This window comes from Amborella trichopoda, chromosome 13 (genome assembly GCF_054954075.1).
Source record: "Amborella trichopoda isolate Santa Cruz 75 chromosome 13, AtrichopodaSantaCruz75HAP2 v2.0, whole genome shotgun sequence".
NCBI lineage: Eukaryota > Viridiplantae > Streptophyta > Magnoliopsida > Amborellales > Amborellaceae > Amborella > Amborella trichopoda.
The window spans coordinates 21,398,437-21,422,717 of record NC_142348.1 but is presented as its reverse complement, the minus strand read 5'-3'; the positions used below and the strand labels follow the sequence as shown (position 1 = coordinate 21,422,717).

General features: G+C 35.6%; 1 protein-coding gene and 1 long non-coding RNA gene across 36 annotated transcripts in view; both read left to right on the top strand.

Annotated features, from left to right (window-relative positions):
* Positions 1–3,804: 3,804 nt before the first annotated feature.
* On the top strand, positions 3,805–9,521 carry LOC110007251 (uncharacterized). The gene is made up of 2 exons (XR_002280929.2): positions 3,805–4,152; positions 9,154–9,521. It is a non-coding gene; the product is annotated as an uncharacterized LOC110007251 (long non-coding RNA).
* Positions 9,522–13,108: 3,587 nt separating this feature from the next.
* Positions 13,109–24,281, top strand: part of LIG6 (DNA LIGASE 6) — a 46,743-nt gene continuing 35,570 nt past the window's right edge. For 23 of the 35 annotated variants that reach the window (XR_016047418.1, XR_016047415.1, XR_016047412.1 and 20 more), the window contains exons 1-5: positions 13,109–16,061; positions 16,296–16,413; positions 16,509–16,617; positions 23,307–23,409; positions 23,501–23,597. Coding sequence is in view for 16 of the 35 variants with exons in the window: in XM_088855631.1 (XP_088711757.1) it covers positions 13,658–16,061; positions 16,296–16,413; positions 16,509–16,617; positions 23,307–23,409; positions 23,501–23,597 (2,831 nt within the window). In the remaining 19 variants the exon portion in view is untranslated. The remainder of the gene's footprint in view (positions 16,062–16,295; positions 16,414–16,508; positions 16,618–23,306; positions 23,410–23,500; positions 23,598–24,281) is intronic. The other 12 variants (XR_016047413.1, XR_016047421.1, XR_016047427.1 and 9 more) reach the window with 4 other exon arrangements.

Below are 24,281 nucleotides of genomic sequence, written 5' to 3'. Positions count from 1 at the left end.
CTTCCAATTTTCAGTTCATGTTCTTTCTTCATGTTATCAAACACGCCCTAAGTCTAGGTTTTTCTCAGGTCTCATGATCTCTAAGCTTTCTCTGAGCATAAGAGCTAATCAAGTCTAAAGGGTCTCTAGAGTGTAAGAGTCTCAGGAGTCCAACCTAAAATGATCCCGAAATGATATTTTTATAAGCCAAAAATCGTCTTGAATGGATAACATAGCATAACCAGAAGATTGCACACCCAAGCAATCTCATCTCTCTCTTGTGTTTTCTAAGGGTCACACCTAGCTAAGGTTGTTCTTGACTTTTGTGGGCAGCAAAGGGGAACGTACCCTAGCTAGTAGATATCTCATTCTCTTGTTGATTTCTGTCTCTCATCTCTCTAAAGATCAAGCCCAGGGGTTTAAGCAAGTTTAAGGCATTGAGGCTTAAGGTAGTTGGTTTCAGATCGAGATCCATATGCTATTGAGAGGGTTTTTGCCACAAGTAGGAAAATCAAGAGACCGATCATAGATCTCGAGCACCATCAGAAAGAGGAGACTCGGCATGGGGTGTACCAGGCCCAGTTGCGGTAATGTCCAGAAATTTTATTTTTGTTTTGAGCTCATCTATTCCCATAAAGCAATGAGTTAAGGTTTTGATTTAAGGATTTGTATTCAATAGTAGTAGCAAGTAGGAACTGTGTTTCTCTTCTTTTATTTATTAATTTTAATTATTATTTATTTGTAATTGAACATTGTGAGTGGTCTTGCCAGTGTTAGAATAAGAAAAATGAGAAAAAATTTAATTTATATACATTGTACTTGATTACATAGTCCTACTTTCAAGATTGACATGAAGGAAAGAGAGAGCTAAACAGATTAAGATCCATGTGAAAGAAAGAAAGAGGTAGAGAAAGATTAGCATTTGGGGGTTTCTTTGCTTTAGTTTTTAGTTTTTTTGTTTATACAAAAAATGAAGGTTTATGTGTAAAAACTTGAACTTGATATTTTTCGTAAAGAGTTTGTTTATGAATGAAGAAATATAGCTTATTCTTCTCCATAATTTGATGTACAACCGTATTTTTCCCTCAATTATTGTTGAATTTTTGCTTGTTTAAGAATTAAAGAATGCTGGATTTAATTTTCTGAACTCCTTTTGTATCAATCATGGACAACTATATGTAGCGTTATCTAGAGGAATATCTATGAGAAACATAAAAGTACTAACAAAAAAAAAAATAGCAGATAAAGGGTTGCTATGCAAAGAATATTGTCTATATTTATTTCAAATTGTAAGCTTATTGACTTACTTTAGTTTTTTTTTAGTCTCTCTTGCATGTATTGTTGCATTTATAAACAATATTACGAAAAATATACTTTCATTGCTATATAAAGAGCCTTTCATTTTATAAGTCTATATATAAAAAAATATGCTCCTTTTTCCTTAATATTATCTTTATTGGTTTCTTATTTCCTTGAAAACATGTAAAACAGACTGATTGGATTTCTTTTGTTATTACAAAAAATGAAGAGGGCATCATTGCAATCACAATCATACATATCAATATTTTCACAAATTTCATAAGAACAAAGAAGCATTTCTTTGATGTGTAGATTATTCCATGCTAGCTACCAACGAACATCTAAACAATATAAGCAAAAATATTTATGAAATTATTATTCTCGGACCAAAAGTATTTTAATTTTGTTTAATTTTACCTAAACTATAGTAAGCATATCTTAATTACCTAATGTTTACAAGGCAAAGAAATTATTGCAACAATATATAATCAGAATATTGAGCTCTTCTAACCTAAACTTGAGGAAGGATTTCTATACAAGGTAAGAAATGCAATGTTGAATGTCAGTCCACAAGAGCACAAACTGGTCGGAAACAAATTCGACATAACTATCGATATAGAAATCACAATAGATAAAGTCACAAATGATAAAGAGTTTCCAATAGAGAAGAACTATAACTTTTTAGATTTCAATATTCTTTCAGTATAAAAAGAAACCTCTACGCAAAGGTACAAATTTATAACATCTTACATTTATAGTTATATTTATTGCATTATATTGCATAATTTTTTATCCACTAAATTTATTTTTTAACGCAGAAATAATGAGAGTCGTCACAAATATTGAAGAATTCTCATCCAAGCCAAACTCTGGCCCAAGAAATATTTATTTCATAAATGAAAGGTATACTATATCTTCTTTTTTTTTATTAATCATAAACCACTTTATCATTATTTGGTAATTCTATTAAAGTTAGCTAATATTTAACAAAAATGAAAGTATTCGAATAACTCTATGGGGAGAGCTATGAAAGGAAAGCATAGACTTCTCTCAAAGTCAAAGCACATCATTTTGGCATATATCAAAAGTCAAGAATATAGAGGAGGTAACAAAATTAATTAAATTTAACAAATGGATAATAACCAATGCGCCATCTAATCATACCTATTTATTAGAACATAAAGTCAACAAGTTCAACTCCCATCACAAAGGTCATCACCTCTTTGTCAGAGTCAATATTTCAATCATTATCATATTTGTAAGTTCTACCTTTTACAACAACAATTCTTTTTATTTACTAAAAATTTACTAATTAATTTGATATTTTCAAAAGATCCAAGAGAATTCTGAGCAATTACTTCCCACATTATCATACTCTTTTTCACCTTTAAAGAGAAGGCCACCCACTCAGTATCTATCTTTCATTGATGTTCAAGAAATAACATTAGATCATGTGAGAAAGGTACATTCCTACTATGCTCTATCACTCTTCAATTTTGGGTAAATTTACTAATTACTTATTCTCATAAATAATTTGTTTTGTCCTTGATATATGATCTTAAAGTTCCATTATGCATAAAATATTGTTGTTCTTTTGCACATTGCAAATAAATACAAAAATATTATCAAAATAAATTTTTATTTTATACTTTCTTAAATAATACTTCTTTAAATTATATTAACAATTTGGCCTAATATTTGGACAATACAATAGATGCAAGAATGTTCGAAAGTTGCATTTCAAACAATAGGAAAATAATTCATTTACAAACCTTGTCAAACAATTAATGAAAAACCAGTAAAAAAGTAGGATATCTACCAAAATACTTCTTAGTTATATAAAATATTTTTAAAGTCATATATAACTAAATTATTTTTAAATGCAGTTTTGTTACATATATTCTTTTTGAAGATGATGAAAATTTCTCTCTGAAAATCATAATTTTCTTTCAGAGAGAAACAGAGAAATTTTCATCAGGCACATAAAGCAACTAATAAACATTTCTACATATAAAGTTCGACAAATTATAGAGAAGTACATTATTCTATATTTTATTTTTTATCGCTTTACGCATTTAATTTTACCCTTTTTGAATTTATGATTACCTAACCATAATATATTAACATGCTATGACACTATAGGGAAAATGAGAATACACAATCAAAATCTTATTTGACATATTGAAACAACAGAGCATTGAATGCCTCATCGAAATTTATATGCCATCATGGGAAACAAGCACAATAACAACACCAAAATGTCTTATAGTTGAACTAGAGGACAACAATGCATGAACCAATATTTACTTTTGCCATATTGAACACACATACTCTCTCTCTCTTTATAATTGTCTAAAATTCCGGGTTATTTTGAAAGGAAGACAATATTACATTAACCAATATTTATCTTTGTCATATCTCTCCCTAGTTTAAGGGCCCGTTTGGGTACCTAGATTGGACTCTATAGGACAAATATATCCTTGGCCCTTATCCCTTGTTTAGGTAACACTTCACGCGTGGATAGTTGAATCCTGGAGAGTGGCCGATCCACATTTTTGGCCCAAAAATAGGGATGACCTTATTCCTCTAAAATAGGTGGAATAAGCCAATCCAACTTAAGTTGAATTGGACAATCCCCATCATCGAGCCGAATTCTTTTCGCAAAACAATATTTCATAGTGCTATTTGACATCCGGCAACAAAATCGAAAGGGGAAAAAGAAACCGCAACAAAAACAAACAGAGAAAAGGAAATTGTGTCGCTCTCTCTCCCTCTGCTAGGGTTCACTGTGCTGCTCTCTATGCCTCTGCTCGCTATCTCCCTCCCGCTCGAGCCATCAAGGACCCTGTCAAGCTCTTGACACCAAGATACCGGGTAGGCTAATCCATCACTTATCTTGGTCTTGGTCTCTTTCTCTTTTTGGCCTTGTTCTGTCTCTTTTTGTGAGTGCGTATTTGGGTATTATAGAACTTTCAGATGCTACGAATGTGATATAGGTTTGGTCTCTCTCTAGAGCTCGGAGATGAGTTTGGTGTCTCTCTCTACATTGTGGTGTGATATAGTTTTGAGTTGCTATATCAAATTTAAAAGTATTTAATGTTTATCATTTCCATATTGATTGTACAAGGCTAGATGATACTTGAAATAGCACGCCAAAATTAATCATCAAAAATGAATATTCAACTTCTAATTTATTTTGATGTTTCTTAATTTGATGTGGAGCATTGATGTGGTAAGTTTGTGATGTTGATTTTATACCAAAAATATAATTTTTGATGTTGGGGTTTTAAAAATTTTACCAAGCTAAATATGAGCAGATTTTGTATTCTCTACCTTTTCTCTTTGTTATCTTGTTAATGGCCTATTTTCTTTTGTCTTTGAGAAAATTTATTATGGTTGAATATTGTATATTGTTGTAGAATTAAGTAGAATAAGATGCATTTCAATAATACAAAATGCATGGTTAAAAAAAATGAAAAATTGCATCATAGGGAACCATACTTAAAATTGTAATGTCACCATGTAGTTTACAGCAGGCACCTGTGACGTACTCAGAGAAGTTAGTATAACTTGCATATCTCTTGCATTGGAAACACTTGTATGGATATAATGACTAGTTTTCCTAGTAGGTACTTAATTCTATCTTATGCTTGTCACAAGTGAAAGTTGGACAGGATACTACTGCACTTGGATCTACAAAATGAAAAATGTCTTTTCCTTGGCAGAGCATATAGTACGTTTGTGCCTACTGTATATATGGACTGAAACAAAAACTCTTTCAATTGGAAGTTGGTTGATTTTAGGTGGGCATGCTACAGTAATTTATGCTCTAAATATCCTCCATATAATTGATTTAATTACATATGCTGATTTCTTACTTGTGTTCATAAAAGATGATTTTTTACTCATGATTCTTGTCATTGTTCACTTCAGTCAGTACTTGTGGGATGAATTTAGTTGTGCCATTTACCGGTTGAAAATTGAGGAGAAAATTGACATTATATTAGGCCATTGTGAATTCGTTTTGTATGTACAAGTGTTTTCAAATGAAAAATGTCCCAATTCTTGGCAAGCTACTCCGATTGTGTGCTTGCTGTAAATATGGATAACAAACAATTCCTTAAATTAGGAATTGGTGGTGTTTAGGTGGATACAGAGAGAGCAATATATATCCATAAAGGCCCTCCATACATATTAAGTTGATTGTAAAGGTTCTCCATACGTATTAAGTTGATTGTAGATGGTGATATCTTGTGTTCATAATAGAATTCTTATTGTTCTTGGATTTTGGTCCCAAATGTAAAAGAATTGAGTGTTAACATCAAACAATTTTGTGTTTTTTTTTGTTGTATGATGCATGCAAGTCTTACAATTGTTCTTGTTTCAATAGTTTCTAGTTTGTTCCAAATGAAGTGTAAATGATGAATAGCTTTGTGTTTATAGAAATTAGGGAGGACGTATTATTTTTACCATAAGGCAATGGAGGAGGTTGATGAACAACAGGGGAATAAGAAAATAATAGTTGTTTCTACAATTCTAGCTACTTGTAGTCGTAGACAAAAGGGTCCCACACGTAGGTCATTGGGTACCAAATACCACATTGAGATGATAAATAGAAGGGAGGTGGATTGTCGAGACCAACTCCGATGTGTTCTTCGGTTTACGAAATCTCCTTAGGAAAAGGGAAATGATAAATGACACGATGGGACTATCACTAGATGAATAAATAATGATGTTCCTACATACTTTGAGTCATAACTTGAAGAATCGCAAGATCGATCATGACTTTGACCGTTCGAGTGAGACCGTCAACCGGCACTTCAACCGAGTGTTGGACACAATCATAGACCTTCATGGGAATTTCATTAAACCTCCAGAGACGACCATGCTAATTGATACACTTCATAAAAGAGAGAAGTTCCTCTCATATTTTAAGGTATTTTTTATATATCCTTATATTGTCATTTTTATATATCCTTATATTGTCATTCTATTATTAATCAGTGTACAATCATATGAATTTGAAATTGCTTGATTGTTCACTTTCAATTTTTTTATGACTATATCGGAGCAATTGATGGCACTCATATCTTAGCCACTGTGCCATATGCACTGCAAGGCACATTTCGAAATTGAAAGGGATTCATATCTCATAATGTCATGGGTGTATGCTCCATTAATTTAACGTTCCAATATGTCCTTGTCGGTTGGGAAGCGTCAGTATTAGATTCTCGTATTTGTATTTTTCCTTATTGAATGTTGACCCACTTAGAGTTCGTCCAGGTAAAAATATATTGGCATTACTAGTTGACCTGACACACCTATACATCCATATGACCATATAATTAACTTGTAAATATGATGTTTTTGTAGGGAAATTCTACCTGGTAGATGTAGGGTACCCAAATGCTGCTGGATTTCTATCCCCCTATCGTTTAAATCGCTACCACTTGAGTGATTTCCGTGGTAGTGAGCATAGGGCCTGAAACTATATGAAACTTTTCAAACAAGAGACATTTCTCTTTAAAGAATACCATAGAATGGGCTTTCAAAGTCTTAAAAAATCGATTTCCGATATTGAAAGTCATGACTACATACCCATTGAAGACACAAGTGAAGGTAGTCATAGCTTGTTTCATCTTGCACAACTTTATCATGGGTATTGATGGTACTCCTCCAGATGATGAAATAGAGGTCCCTCGAGGCAGTGATGAGATGTTAATGTACCGACATTCGAAGGCTTTGGGAGGAGTCAAAGTGATAGGGATGAATAGTTTGAAATCTGAGAAGAAATTGCGAAGAGCATTTGGGAAAAATATAGGTATTGTGGTGCCTAGATTATGTACTCTTCCATTGATTGTATGAAATGTTATGTTGAACTATGCCTGCAGGAACATACTTGGTTTGTGTTTGCATCTTTATTTGTTTTATTAGGTTATGGATATTGTTGAAGTGTATGTTAAAGATTGTGCTATTTTGTTGTAGTCTTGATATTCTATGGGACTTTAATATATAAACAATGAGAAAATTCATGAGGAAATTCATGTGTTACTTTGTTGTAGTCTTGCTATTCAATGGGACTGTGTATGATAGCTCTTATTATACTAGGTATGGATAATGATGAGGTGGAGGCACAATTGGCCTCTCGAAGGCCAAAAGGTTGAATTGGTCGAAGAAAATGGAGATAGCATTATTGGATATCCTATCCGAAATGACTTTGGAGACCAATAAAACAGACAAGATTTTAAACCTCTACACTGGGCTGCTGTCGAGAGGGAGTTCTTAAAAGCAACCATTATGGACATTAAAAGGGACCAATTTAAGAATAAATTGAAGACCTAGAAGGCTCAATACTTGATAGTTAAGGATATCAAGAGTCAAAGTGGTTTTGGGTGGGACAATATCAGGCACCATGTGCTTATTAATGATGTTGTATGGGCTACCTTTGTTGAGGTGAGTAATCCTGTATTAACATTTTAGTTGTTTTGTAACTTGCCCAAGAAACATGTATTAATATCTCACACTTTATCAATACGTAATGATCCAAATGCTAACGGGTGGAAAGAGTAGCCCTTCCCTTATTACAATGCGCTTAACCTTATCATCAACAACGAAGTTGTTGCAGGATCTAGTGTCAGAACCCCGTTAATGTTAGCACATGAGAGTCAAGAAAGAAGCCAAGTCCCCAGATGGAGGAGATGGTATATCGATGATGGGTTTAGGTATCTATATAGATGACGTGCCGGATAAGTAGGATGTACTTGAATCACCGATGCAGTCATCCATCTGGCAGAGAGCCCAAGACTGCAGTTGCAAGGCCAAAGAAGAAGAGGTCACTAACCGACTCCATTGAGATCATGACAGAGGCTGTCAACAATCTAGGAGTGATGATGAATAAACGACCAAGCAATCCACTCACAACTCAAGTCGGCGAGGCCATAGACAAGATCCGGGGGCTCACACTCAAAGCTAGGGTGACTACAGCTAAGGAAATTGTCAAAGATGCGGATGTGATGACATTAAGTCTTGAATATGAATGAAGAGGATAGAGCTAAATATGTTCTTGATGTGTATGGTGTGCATGGCTGATCACTATCTTTATAAATGCAGTTATTTAATTCTTTTATTATTGTGTTTTACTTGTATGCTCAAAACCTCTCTTGATGATGGGTTATTAACTTCTACTTTTGGTTGAAATGCCCAATGTTGGATGGGCGTAGCTTTGAAATTATAGTTTTTCCTTGCACTTGGGGAATAAATTAGGCAAAAAATGACCCATTTTAGGGCTTTTGAAACTTATGCAACCAATTTTATGGTTTATGAGAATTACATCTACCTTTGATCAATTGTGAATAGATGTTTATTATGAATCAATTGTGAATAGATGTTGAATATCAATAGTTTGGAGATATGTTTAGTTGCTAAACTCGAATATCAATTGAGTAGGGCTTTCTGATGTTGATTGCTGGTTGTAATAAGTTTTATGTTTTAAATTTTTTGCTTTATGCGTTATATGATGTTGATTATACAATTTTTTTTTTACATCATGTATTTCCTTGGAATCCAAGAACTTGGATCGATATCTTTACATAGCTTTTGACATATTTATTATTTTGGAGTAATGATTGAATTGAGAATGCTTCAATACGGATTGCTGATATAAAATTGTTGTAATTTAAGAATATTATTGGTTTTATTATATTTGATCAATTAAATAATCATAATAGTCTACTTATGGAGTGATCATCAATGTGTATGTGGTGTTGATGGCTTTAATGTTGCCCATGTATATACATTGCTCAATATTGTAGAAAATGCCAAGAGCATATTTTGTATATGTTTGCCACAAATTTGAGGTGTATATGACGTGGGCAGAATGCTCCAGGCAAGTGCTAGGCTGCTCAAGAGCCGTGCATTGCTCCTATCTCACTATAGAGGAGGCAGTGACACGATTTCAAGATTATCAAAAAAGCCATGGACGTGTAGTTATTCCTACAAATGGGGGACCTGTACCTGTTTCAACCACTGGGAGTGCATTGAAGACAATTGCATTCGTAGCAATACTTATATGCATATGTTTGTCATCATATTGTATTTTTCTTCTAACATGTATTATTTTGCATTAGACCATTATTACTCTAAATTAAACTAGATCTTGGTGCAAACTAACTCTCCTTATTACTTTATGGACTTTTGGCGTGTATTATATGAAATAGGTGTTAATGGAATAGTAGTTTATTTCATTGATTGTTATAGGTTTTGAAAATTTATTGCATGTACTATAATTATTGTTTTATGTTATTCGTGTACGGGGCTGCATGATTTGATAAAAACGTAGGCATACATTCGTTATGTTTCTTGGGAATTTAGTTTTGCACATCATTCATTAATGCATACATATATTGGACATGAAATACTATTAAAAAATCCAATATGTCTATTCCAATTACTCTACCAAGTGGCAATGTTTATAGGCGTATCAATTGGACTCCTAAATATGACAAAATCAAGTTCGAAACCATGGTTGAAGTGGGTGCTACGAACCTTAAAGAGGACTTAATAGAAATAGCTTATGTTATGCGTGAAGCATACGGGCTTATGTTCACCATAGAAAGACTCAGATATATGGTTAAATGGTTGAAGTTTGTGTATATAAATGTTAAACAACTCCTTGATCAACCTAGTTACCAATTCGATGAAGGTACAAGAACGATATTTGGATCGGGTTGGGAGGAGTATATTCAGGATAATGAGGCAGCTGCAAGGAAGTTCGACAATGTCCTACCACCTATGCACCTTATGGACATGGTTTTTGCAAATGTCATGTATTAGTGGATTTTTGTTGTGGTTTGAATTAGAGCATAGTAGATTGCAAGTACTTATCTTGATTAGAAGAAATTGTATGCTCTTGACTTTGCAAAGCTTATGCTAGATTTTTGTATTGTTTGGATAGAAGAAAGTAAATAGCAATTGACTTTAATTCACATCTAAAATTTGTCCACTCACTATGCATTATCTCTTTCCTTTTATGGCATTCTCTCATTGTGATTGTATTACCATTGACTTTAATATTTTAGAAATTTATTGCAAATCTAAATCCCTCATTCTTAGAGAGAGATGTCTTCCATGAATTTTCAAAGCTATAAAGACAATTTTTATTGTGCAAGGATTGGAGAGAGAGAGAAAGAGAGATAGATAGATAGATAGATAAAAATAAAGAGAGTGAGAGAGAAATAAAATCCGACGTTTCATTCAAATCCAAAGCAACAATGGGAGAAAGAAACTTGTAATTCAAAATGCAACTTACGGTTGAGTCGTCCCAAATGGCCCTTATCAACGACCTTGAACCAAGGCCCAAAAATCACCCCAAAAGACCCTTATCAAAATCCAATTAGTTTTTTTTCCAAAAAGATTATATATTAATAAATATCTATCTTTAAGAGGTTTTTTAGAGAGGGAACTTTTTTCAATAGATTTAAATGAAACTACTCTAAAATTAAATGTAAAGTAATGATACAAAAACTACAACTAAATTTCCATGGATTTACATCTTCCAGGCAATCCAAACAGTGATAAGGACTGTCCATATTTCTTATCAAGTGCTATCCGAATAGCAGACATCCATATCCCAGGAACAGACCAATTATAAGAGAAGTCAATTCTAGTATAAGCAAATTTCAGGGATAGTCCAATCCAAGTACCCAAATGGTCCCTAGATTTTTGCATGTTATGAATAAGTCTGGGTCTAAGTAATATGATTGTTTATGAAATATCTATATATCTCATTTTAAAGGTATGGCATTTGAATTTATTAATACTAATTGTTGCTTATTTTTTTATATATCAATATCTTAATAACTCATTTTTAGGAAGCGAAATTTTGATTTCTTTCATGTTTTTTGAATAGTTGTAGTTACTTCTTTATGAACAATTGCTTCATGCGGGCTAGACCGCATTTGTACAATATGAGGTCGAGAGGTATAAAACATCCATCTTAAAGATGGATGCAAATAGGTGGCCCATTTAAAGACAATTGTAACTAACAATCCAAATGTTTTTTCATATAAAATTTATGTACGGTCTGGATTATTGATCCGTTATAATGAAATGGATAAAAAATGGGCTGTTATTACCAAGAAGGATAGAATCCGTATTTTATATTTATTTTTTTATTGTTTGACCTTCGGTCTGGTGTTAAAAACATCGGACCGCCAACTGTTCAAATCTTTTTTTTCATAAATCAAGAGGTTCGATGTTAGAAACATTAGACCGCAAACTTTTTTCCAAGTCAAGTGGTCCAATGTTAGAAACATTAGACTGCATACTGTTCAATTTTTTTTCCCAAATCTAGCTGCTCAACGCAATCAAGCCAATATGTTCCCATGTCATTGCGTTTGCATTCACATCAAGCTTGCATTTCATTTTTCATAAATGATATAAAGTCCATTGCCTTCTATCCTTGGTTTCCATGGAATTCGAGTTCAATCAAACAAAGCAAATCAGAAGTCCTCGACCATAGTATTTAAACACATTGGTTCAAAATAGAGTTGTTGTGTTACAACATTGGAAAAACTTTGAACAATTTGCAGTCCGATGTTTCTAATATCAAACCATTTGATTTATGAAAAAAAAAATTGAATAGTTGGCGGTCCGATGTTTTTAACATCGGATTGAGAGGGTAAAACAATAAAAAAACACTCAAGGGGACCTCCACGGATTAAAAAGTGTTTCGATGTTGTAAACATCGGATCAGGGAAAAACTTGTCAAAAAAGAAAAAGAAAAAATGAGGATTTCGTCCTTCTTGGTAATAACGGCCCATTTTTAAGCTATTTCGTTATATATAAATTTCCACGAAATTCGAGTTCAATCAAACAAAGCAAATCAGAAGTCCTCGACCATAGTATTTAAACACATTGGTTGAAAATAGAGTTGTTGTGATACAACATTGGGAAAAAAATTGAATAGTTTGCAGTCCTATGTTTCTATCATCAGACCGCTTGATTTATGAAAAACAAATTTGAGCAGTTGGCGGTCTGATGTTTTAACATTGGATTGAGGGTAAAACGGAAAAAAAAAAAAAAACACTCAAGGGGACCTCTGTGTAGAAAAGGATGGGGGTTAAAAAGTGTTCCAATGTTGTAAACATCGGATTGGGGGTAAACTTGTCAAAATAGAAAAAAAAAAAATGGGGATTCCGTTCTTCTTGATAATAACGGTCCATTTTTGGGCCATTTCGTTATATGTAAATTTATTTTATTATTTCTTTCTAGTTTTCAAATTTTATTTATTTTTTCATATTCATAATCTTCATGTTGAAAATTTGAGAAAATTATAAAAACCCCCCTCAAGTATACTATCTATGCAATTTACCCCCCAGCTAACATTTCCTCTCACTTTTTTCCCTACAGCCATCTTTTCTCGCAAAAACCCCCAACAAAAGCAAAAAAAAGACTAAACTACCCCTTCTCTCTCCTTGTAGCTTTTACCTACGGCTCTCTCCCCATGCGCTCCGGCAGTCTATTTAAACGCTCCAACAATGAAAACACGCTCTCCGATAGTATATCTTCTGGAGCCATAGCGCTCCGACGGTTGAATAGGTCGTTCCAGTAATGAGGACATACGCTTCGACACAACAGCACACCTCCTGGTGCCACATCGCTTCAGCAGATGAATAGGTTGCTCCGGCAATGAAGACAAGCGCTTCGGCAGTACAAATACGCACTCCGGCAGTACAAATACGTACTCTGGCAGTACACCTTCTAAAGCCACATTGCTCCGATGGTTGAATTGGTCACTCCAGCAATACGTGATTTGGGACCGCCAATTGATTTTTTTTTTTTTTTTTTTTTTTTTATAGAGAAAGGCATTTCCGTTCAAAAAATAACAACTTTTTATTTTGGGGGGTTTTTGCGAAAAAAAGGTGATTGAGGGGAAAAAAGTGAGAAAAAAAGTTAGCTCGAGGTTAAGTTATAATATACTTGAACGGGTTTTTATAATTTCCTCTCAAAATTATATATTCTCTAAAAATTAAAATCAAATTATATGTATTGCCAAACCTGCATTTGCACATGAGCTTAATAGCGTCGGCGGCACAAACAAAAACCGTTGATCTCCACCAGTCCGAAAGGTCGATGTCTTGTTTGTACATATGCGAGCTAACCGCTACGTCCTGAACGACGCTCGGACTCCAAGCCGCATTCTCGATGTGAAGGACCCAAACCGTTCGCGCCCAAATGCAAGCGCCGCTTCAAATTCCTCTCTCTCAACCCACATCTCAACTCTGTAACATCTCGTTCCCACTCTGTCACTAAAATTTGAAACAATACGACCTAAAAACTTCTGAAACCTTGTCTTTTGCAACTGGATAATGAATCGCTAATGGCTTCTCTTCCCAATTCTTCTTCCACTGAAACCCTAGAACTTAATTCACAGGAAATATTCACATCATCCTATGAAGCTTTCTCTCAGATCGCTGCTCGCCCATCTCAACCCCTTGCTTTCAAGCTTCTCTCTCAACAATCTTCCTTAAAACCCTTCCCTCAAAATTTCCCTTCATCAAAACGAATTCCTGGTACTACATTTGTAATCGATGGGTTTCGATCATCTGGTCCATTCTCTGTAACCTACTTTTTATCTCATTTTCACTCTGACCACTACTGTGGTTTGAGCCCTAACTGGTCTCGAGGCCTCGTGTTTTGCTCTCACATCACTGCACGCCTCCTTATTGAATGTCTCAATCTCTCTCCTCTCTTTGTCATCCCCCTAGCCCTAGGTCGCACTGTCGAAATTGATGGCTGGGATGTGACGATTGTTGATGCAAACCACTGTCCTGGAGCTGTCCAATTCTTATTCAAGAACCTCGATTGTAATGGCGTGCTTTCCAGGTATCTTCACACTGGCGATATGAGGCTCTCTAATTCAATGAAATCTGATCCAATTCTCAGTGAATTTATAGGCTGTGATGTTGTTTTTCTTGATACTACTTACTGTAACCCTAGATTTTGTTTCCCTGCTCAAGACAAGTCTATTGATTATGTAGTGAGAACCATAGCGAAAATTAGGAAAGAAAAGGTGGGGTCAGTTCTTTTTGTGGTTTCAACTTATGTGGTGGGTAAGGAGAAGCTTTTGCTAGAAATTTCTAGGCAGTGTGGCTGCTTATTATATGTTGATAGTCGGAAAATGTCGATTCTAAATGCTTTGGATTTGGGTGAAAGTGATGCTTTCACTGTTGATCCTTCCGCAACTGACGTTCATGTGGTGGGTTGGAATTTTTTGGGGGAAATATGGCCATATTTTCGCCCTAATTTTGGGAATTTAAATAAGATTACGGTCGAAAGGGGGTACCATAGGGCAGTTGGTTTTGTTCCTACAGGGTGGATGTATGAAACAAAGAGGGATGGGTTTTCAGTTAGGTCAAAGAATTCATTTGAGATTCATCTTGTTCCATATAGTGAGCATTCGAGCTACAATGAGCTCAGGGAGTATGTGGGTTTCCTCAGGCCAAAAAGAGTTGTTCCCACTGTGGGTTTGGAAGATGGGAAACTTGATGGTAAGCAGGTGAGTGAGATGCAGAAGCACTTTGCTGGTTTGGTTGATGAATTGGCAAACAAGCAAGACTTCTTGATGGGGTTTAGTAAAAGATCATCTTTGCAAATCAATGGTGACTCGAATGGAGAAGTGGGTGAAAAGCTTGAGGCTTCACTTGAGAAAAGAATCATAGAAGGAAAGTCTTTGCGATTACAACCTAGGGTCTTGCCATTGATGGCTGTCAAGTCGGCTGAAGGCTCAGCCATATATTTGGATCTAGAGAAAGATGTATCGTTGAAGCCTGTAGTGTTAGACACTATTGCAATTACGGATTCTGATGCTATGAATGATATGAACATGCGCCAAGCTATAGAAGACCTGCGGTATTGCCTTCCGAACTGGGTCACTATGAATCAGATGGTGGAGTTATTAACTTGCTCAGGGGGTGACATAGTGGAAGCAGCTTCCAATTTCTTTGAACGTGAAATTGAGTTTCATGAACATGCTCTATTAGAAGCCAATCCTTCAGAAAATATATCTAAGGAGGTTGTTGGCAGTCCTCAAATGAGCTCGATTCTCAATTCCACTTCCACTACAGAAGGGGAATCTTTGAAAGGTTGTGATCTTGGAACTTCTAAGGGAAGCCTCTTAAAAGTTAAGTCCCTGGCCAACATAAATTTTCCCACCAAGAAGAGCTCTACTCCCAAAAGAAGAGGAATGAAAGCAGAGAACAGGTTGAAGAAGAAATTAAAATCGCCCTCAAATCCAGTATATAATGATGGGAAACAGTCCACTATAACCAGATTCTTTAGTAAAGTTGGCCCAGCTGTTTTACATAATTCAGGTTCTGGTGAACCCATAACTGAACAATCTCCAATTGACATTGGTATGGTGGTTGATAATGTCTACAGATCATATGACTATGAGAATGAGTTATCTCATTTTCTTGAGATAATAGACTGTGCTACATCTAGGGAAGACGCTGCTGTTTTGGTAGGAAAGTCCAAAGGAGATATCAATCTGGCACTTGAGATGTATTATAGTCAAGCTTCTGTTGAAGAAGGGCGGCTTTTGCCCAGTGCATCAGCTCAAATTGGCAGTAGTAATGTGAACTTTAATGGTAACGGAATGTCTGATAATGCTTGTCTTAAAACGGTCAGCATGCCTAGCTTGTCTGCTCAGGGATTTACCATGGCAAACCCTGTTGCGAAATCTGTATGGCTACCTCTTGAAAAGTATTCTCCTGTTGAGGATGGTATGCCCTTGTCTGTGTTGTACCTGCATTTTATCTTGAAGTTATGGATGGACCTGAACTGTTGTGTTCTTGGCTTATTTTAGGAACCATGCTTTTGAAGCCATCCCTTGTATGGTGGTGTGGTCTTTCTTTTTTTTTTTTTTTTTTTTTTTTTTTTTTTTTTTGAAATACATGCATAGTGGTGATTTTTTTATTACAAATTATTTGGAAGAAACATGTGAGTTTTGTCTGCAGCGTGTTGGACTTCTGGGGAACCAGCTCCATATTTACATCTTGCACGGACATTTTCTTTGCTGGAGACAGAACGGGGAAAGCTAAAAGTCACTGCTATGCTTTGCAACATGTTCAGAAGGTTTGTCTAGCTTGGCTGATTGGATATATTTCTCTATGATGATACTCATTAGTTCAGCATTTCTGCACTGCTGATGGCTATTGAAGAACTTTTAGTTGCATTCCGCTTTTTACATCTTGCAGCTTGCTTGCCTTGTCACCCGACGACGTGCTCCAAGCTGTATATCTCTGCACCAATAAGATTGCTCCTGATTATGAAAATGTGGTCTGTTCTTTTGTTCTTTCCTTTTAACTCCATTTTCAATGCTATTTAATTGCAATCACTTTTGCTGTTGTGCAATATGAGGCTCCCACAAGTTGGTTATTGTTGTTTCTTGTGTTGCTATTTACAGTATATTCATTTTTGTGACTTTTTGGGATTGCGTTGCTATTTCCAGTATATTCATTTTGTGACTTTTTGGGATTGATTGAACCAAGGTTAGAAGACTCCAACTAATGTCGGAACTCGCTTGCGAGCCTGGAGTGAGTCAGCTAGCAAGTCATGAGTCGTCTCGCCAAGTTTGTCGCGAGATGGCCGGTAAAAATTTCGAAAAAATAGGAAAAATAATAGAAATTCAGTAAAGTATATGCAATATGGAAAATGATAAAAAAATTGATGTTATTGACTGGTAATCAGTGAAATTATCTGATAATCTAATGTAATCCTGAATAATACTATAGTTCATACTTGCTTGGAGTGAGAGATAAGGATCGATACATGTTGGAGGCTCCCTAGGTCGGAAGCGCATTCCGTACAATATTTAAATTAATAAATAAAAAATTGAAAAATTAGAAATTTTATGAAAAGTTAAAAAATCCAATAAGTCTACATAATACAATAAATAATGGACACACGAAGAAGGGCAATAAAGAAACAAATTTTCTATTATTAAATTTTATTTAATTAATAATGATTTTTTCTAATCCCTTTAGGTGTAGTTGTGTAACATTAGTCCCACAAAATACGATAAAAAAAAATATTATGATGAGGCACATGGGGTTAACCAATAACATTCAAAGGAGCTAATTTTTTATTGATAAAAATTTTCATATCAACAATTTCAAGCTTAAAACATCCAAAAGCCTACCAAGTTTGCTTTATTTGCAACTTTACACTTTACAACATCCAAAGGCATATATTGTCTCAAAAAAAATCCAAAAGCATATGTGTGTGTGTGAGAGAGAGAGAGAGAGAGAGTTGCAACTAAGATCCAAATAAATAATCTTCTTGGCCTCTTGTTGCCACTTCAAGTTGCTAGGATGGATCCTAGAAAGTGGGGATCTAGATAGCATGGAGATCCCTAGCCGGGGGCACTAGAGTGGGATCCTGAAGTGGGATCATCACCTGGATTACGAGATCCTGGTAACTATGCTATAATTTATTATTTTTGTACTATTATGGTGCTGATTCAAATTAGTCCCATCAATTTTCACTTCATACTAAACATTAAATATTAAGTTAATTATATATAACAATGGTATTCATTACAAATTACAGTCTCATAGTCATAGATTCACTATAATAGACAAAAATATGGAAGAAACTCCAATACACAAATGCAACGCTCTATGCTCTGTAGCCAATAGGAGTGTCGTGGAGGTACATAATCATCCTCGGTGTCATGGAATGGACCTTTCCCAAACATCTGTGTCGTCGTGGCAGCAGTAGCCCCTAACTAAAAGTCGCCGCTGCTGGTTAAGTCCTCATGCTTACTGCCTCCTTGGCTCTATTGCCTGCCACTTTGGGTTGCTCACCACCCAAATTTGCCTTGTGTATCCACATATAAAGCAAGCTAAACGAACAAAACTATACATTTCCAATTTACAAATTACAAGAAGCTACAAATCAAAATGTTTATATGTGTGAATTTTAATATTTTAAACAAATTTTCACCTCTTTCATGCCTTCAATATGGGCATCCTTATCTCACTCTAGCATTTCAGTTAATACTTTCATCCCTTTAATTATCTTAGGATGTTCATTATGACCCGGTTGAAAGTGACTTGTTGGCTTTAAGAAGAAATCCGACCTGGTTGAAAGTGATATGTTGGGTTAAAGATCCTGAATTCATTATTTCATTTATAATATTAATGGCTGGTCAAATAGGCCACAACACACAAGGATCATAGATCACAATCTATAAATGCAAATTGAAACTTGAACTGGAAGTTACATGCTGATGGACATGGCAATGCACTCGCTAGCCCATGTCTCATCAATGATCTTCCACTCTTTGTTTGTGGAATATGCAGTTGGCTTCTATGGCATGCTTTGCATGGTCTAGTGCCTCATACATGATCCCCATGGTAGACTTAACAACTGAATCAAACAACCTTGGGACTATTACAAGTGGGTGGTGCTAGTGACAATCTGCATGCACTTATCAAAATACCCATGATTATCAATTTTTTTCTTTGACTTCTCTGCAGGTTGACATCTTAAGATAGGTGTAAAAGCCCAGTTCTCAGATTGCACTCTGATATCAAGTATGAAATCACAAATCTACTGATAACATGTCTTATGACCTCCCTATTGCAATGTTGCCTCATTAAGCTAATGATGGAGTGATTATATTTGAATTTGGTAATATTCTTCCTATTCTTAACCCAACTTCTCACTTCCTCAGATTCAACTATTGCTTTTAACAAGAGGTCTAGACAATTGAGCAATGCAGTGGCTCCAAAATAAATGCTTCCTCTTATTAATTAGCAGTCTCCTGCTTTTATGTACTTTGCATTAACTGTAACCACTTAATAGTAGATTACCGTCCCCACCTATCTGCACTACTCTATCAAGCATAGGGAACAAAAACCTTCTAGTCCTCTTTTTATGGGTGAGATCTGCAATGGAGTGGAAGATTGTCTCTCTGGATCAATACACCAAAACTTTAACAATCAACTTTTTTCTCCCATCATTCCAACCTTTAAATATTGTAAACAGTTTTACTGCATATTTCCCTGTACTCGTCAAGGAATAAATCTACCAAGGCCATCCTCATCAAAGCAAGGTCTAGAAAGCTCTTTTGCAGGTTAACCCTTGAATCTGCATATACTTCATTAATTGATAATATAAACCATTCGTTGCATTCATAGGATGGCAGTGTCAAAGAATCATTTTGTAGTCGCTTTCTGTATCTTTTGATAAATGCTTCCCCCATATGGACTTAAGTGTCTTTTGCTTTGCTTTGGGCTTGAAAAGAGAGTGGTCAAACTTTTCAACTGGTCGTGGGTGACCCATAGATCTGTCCCTCACCTTTTTGCCACATTTTATTCCCCACCGTGGTCGAGGTCCAGTTTACTCCTTTGGCGGTGTCAATGGTGGCCCCATTTTGGGTCATTTGGAATGAGAAAAACTCTTGGACCTTTTGCGGGGAGAGGGCCACGGTCGAAACCTTGAAAGATAGGGTCAGAACTTTGGTCACTTTCTGGGCCAAAAACCTTAAGTCCTTCAGGCACCTTTCTTATTTGGACTTCCACAAAGACTGGTAGGCACTGTTGAACTTAACGCCTACCAAGATCCCACAAGCTTCTCTTTGGAGACCGCTTGAACACGGCCAGTCAAAGCTCAACTTCAATGGCTACTCTCTGGTAAACCGCCTTTTAGGCATTGGAGTAATCTTTTGAGCCAATGACAACAACACTCCCTTCACCTTCTCCCATTTCATCGGCCACACCGACTCCAATACCGTCAAGGCCTTTGCTCTGCTGGAAGGACTCAAGAACTTTGATCCTTGCTGGGGCCTAGAATTGATAGTTGAGGGAGACTACAAAAACGTGATTGCCTGGGCATCCTGATCCTCTCCTTGCCCTTGGAGACCAGAGCATATTTTTGATGAGATCTCATACATTTGCAGGCCTATGCTTGTCTTGTGGACTAATATCTGCAGGAAGGCTAACTTAATGGCCCGCGCCCTCGCTAGGGAGGGAGCAACACATGACAACACTCGGATTTTTGGCAACTTTTTGAGCTCTTAGTCCCCCATTTTTTGTATCTAGCATTTCTTCATATTCTCGATGTAGAGCATTTTTTGGGCCCCTCGAGGGTCTTTTTACAAAGCACCCATCTTGTGGGTTGTCTACACTTTTGTAATACATTTACTTCTTTAATGCAATTGACAGTTTCAAAAACCAAAAGAAAAAAAAGAGAGAGAAAGTGGTCAATTTGACCATGGGTAAGCGTACTATGTTTGGGGTTGGGGATGGCTAGGTAGTATTTTTTTTGGTTGTGTTATTAAAGGAAAGAGAAGAATGTCTTCACATGGTGGAAGACTTGATAGGCTTACTAGGTTGGGTCTGGGGGTGGCTAGGATATATTTTTTTTGGTTGTGTTAACAAAGGAAAGAGTAGAATGTCTTCACATGGTGGAAGACTTGAAGAGTCTTGAAGCACGCCCCCCCTGCCTCCAGGCCCCCACCAAAATAAAAGGCAGGTAGTTAGTTACTACTGGCTTGAGAGGTACTGGATGACTACTAGAAGCTCCTACTTGTTTAACATATATCTCTTCTATAAGGAGCAGTCTAGCTTGCATCTCTTCTGGACTGGCCCTTCTTTCACGCCTAGGTTGGGCCTTAAAATTTCCTTCCTCTTCCTCTTGGGAAGGTGCATAATATTGTCTCCCTATTTCCTCTATCACCCCTTTATCTTTTCACCTTCTTTTCCGTTGTTGCCTTAATAGATTGCCTCATCTGCTACTTCACTTTGACATGCACATTATCACAAAGCATTTCATCATCCCAAATTTTGGTTAGGTGATGTTTTAGGTGATTAATCTTGTTTAACATCTCCTTCCATAATGTCCGCACTTCACCCGCTCCCACCCTTCTCCAGCAGCTTCACCCCATTCTGCCATGCTGGAGTCTCAGTTGGAGTCAAAATCTCCTAAGCTTACAAAAGAAAACATGCTAAAGATATAAACACTCAAACATGATATTTTTTATACATCAAAATGTGAAAAAAAATGTAAATTCTTGGGTTAAAAATATTTTATGCCGAAAATATTTTTGCATGCATCAAAATATGTTGTTCAAGAGGAAATGTTACTTTAGAAACAACTTAGGCCTAGCCAAGGCCTTAAAAACCTTTGAAATATATCCCATTAGCAACATTAAGAAAGAAAAACGAATTGGCAACATTAAGCTAATTCAACTATTATAATTGCTTTTTTATGCATCAAAATCTGAGAAAAAAAATTCATGTTGAAGATTTTAACAGAAACTACTAATTCCATAACTGTAGAAGCATAGTGGATGCATATGAAAACCATGAAGGAAATCTAATCGGCATCATTAATTTTTTTTTTTAAATTGAACATTACAAATACATAAAACATTATCTTTGTACACATGTAAAAAGTCTCTCAGAATATATGAATCTGAAAAAAAAAAATTACTTATTTTTTGATAGAATGCAACAAAAATACAAAAAATTGAGTGATATCCATCAAAAATAAAATCAACTAAATGAAATTTAAATGGAAAAAAATGAAAATTCTTCGAAACTTGAAAGCAGGTCTTCCAAGTTTTGTGTTCAGTGTGAATTAGTGCCTTCAATCTTTGTCAAAGCAACCTCAAACACCCCAAATCAAAACCCCTAAATCAGATTTGGGATTTTGAGTTTGGATCTAGTTGATTTGAGCTCTTAAAATTTTTGGGTGAATGGTAAGTCCAAAATAAAAACCTTGCAAGTCCGAGATTTTTTTTTTTTTTGGTGATATCAGTATGATTTGATGAAGAACCCAACAAGAGTAGACATCGGCCAATTGTAGTGAAAAAATTGCAACTTTTCGTATCTGGTCAAAACCTAAGATGAAAATTTTGATATCTCAAATTTGTAAGCTCTGAATTTTTCTCAAATTTCAACTACTGAATTTATAGATCATGCAAAAATGAGCATACCTCTGCAATTTGGTCTCAATTGGGTGCTTGGATGAGGAGAAACGGGGGAAAGGGGAGTCAGATCCGCCCCCTTCCCCCCATATAATTCTTAAATTTTATCAAACTCGGGAACTCTTAGAGTTGCTGAAGTACTAGGGTGAGTTGCTCTAACAGCTTGCCGGGGCACTGTAGCAATTCAAAACCTCCCCGAGTAGGGTGCTGAGCCCAACTGACTCTCCGGAGTCCGAGTGGACAGCCAAGTTTCCTAACACCAGAATTTTCTTTATTGGATAATCTAAAATTCAGAAATATTTTTTTATGGGGAGGAAGAATCATGAAAGTTAATCTTATGTTAGAGATAAAGTACACATGCATACTTGGGCAGTCTAAAATTCAGTACTATTTCGTTAGGGGAGGAAGAAATTATGATATTTATCCTTAAGGCACAGATAAAGTACAGGTCGTTTCATGTTGAGAGATGAGCCCCATTAATATTATAGTGTGTCTGCCTGCCTCCTAACATCTCAATGCCATGTTGAGAGTTCTCAAACATAAGCAGATTGTTGCATTAATTTGTATGTGCTTTAGGAGAAGTAGGTTATGGCTAGGCAGAATGGAGGAAAGTTCTGAAGTCAATATTAAATAATCTTGTAGTATATTAAGTGGTTCTGAATGTGTATTGTAAAGTCCAACATGGCAATGTTCTGTAAAACTTGTTTAATGATCAATTATCAATAAAATAAGGCTTTACTTGTGAGCTTGCTTATTTCAAGAATTTAGGGCTGGTTTCTTTACTTCAAAGAATTCATGGGAAAAGTAATCACCTTTGATGGACTTGTAACCAGATGCTACCTTAGGTTGCAACTATCAAATCCCACTACTACAAATAAGTGGCAAAAAAAAGAACGATAATATTATTAAGCTTGTACTAGAAGTGGGATTAGTAACATTGGAGTTGTCTGAAACCTCCTAGAGACAACCTAGCTTGTGGGATTTACTATTTCTTGATTCTGAAAGATTTTACTCCATAATTTTTCTCTAGGAACTGAACATTGGTGGCAGTATGGTCTCTTCAGCAATAAAGGAGGCATGTGGAACAAACAAGGCTAAAATACAAGAATTGTACAATACTTTGGGTGATTTGGGTACTACTGAACTGATTTTTTTTTTTATTTTTTGTCGTATGGCTTCACTCGCTGAATTTATTTACATATTGATGTGAGCGTGTCTTTATAGGAGATGTTGCACAGGCTTGTTGGCAGAGTCAATCATTTCTTGCTCTTCCAAGCCCGCTTTCAATTCGTCATGTATTTTATACACTTCGACAGATAAGGTGTGAATTTTGCATAATCTTCCCTCTTATTAAGGACTTACGTATGTTTTGAACTGCTATTTGTTTGGTTTTATAATTATTATATGCATTATTTATAGAGCTTTATGATGTTTTGAATATACTTTGGACTGATATCCATTTAAAATTCTATACATAGTTAAAAAAATATGCTGTGCGTAGGACAAGTCAGTTCTTGAGGCGAAGTTTATGATCTTATTTAGGAGTAGTGTGAGTGCTTGTGCGTGTGGGTGTAATATTATATAGACTGCAGCATGGGATTCTCAGGCTACCATGAGGAAGAGAAAAAGTGATCAACAAAAAATGAAATCTCAATTTTAAAGTTAAATAGTGAACAATAATCTGATAACATGGATGGTGGAATAGAGAGCATACTTGTTAGAAATGCCTGAGATTTCGAATCATTTTAGGAATCAAAATCGTGGGATCGCATTTGGCTAGAAGATTCTTGTTTTTGGAATCGATGTCTGTACAAGGGGAATCTTGTTATAGGAATTGAGCTTCGACCTTAATGGAGTCGAGATCCCTATATACATGGAATTGATGTTCCAACCACTTTGGAAATTGAGTTTTAGCCTATTTGGAATCGACCCATATGGAAATAAGATTCCTTTATTTATGGAATCGCAATTCTAACAGATTGGGATCGCGTTTTTTATGTAATTG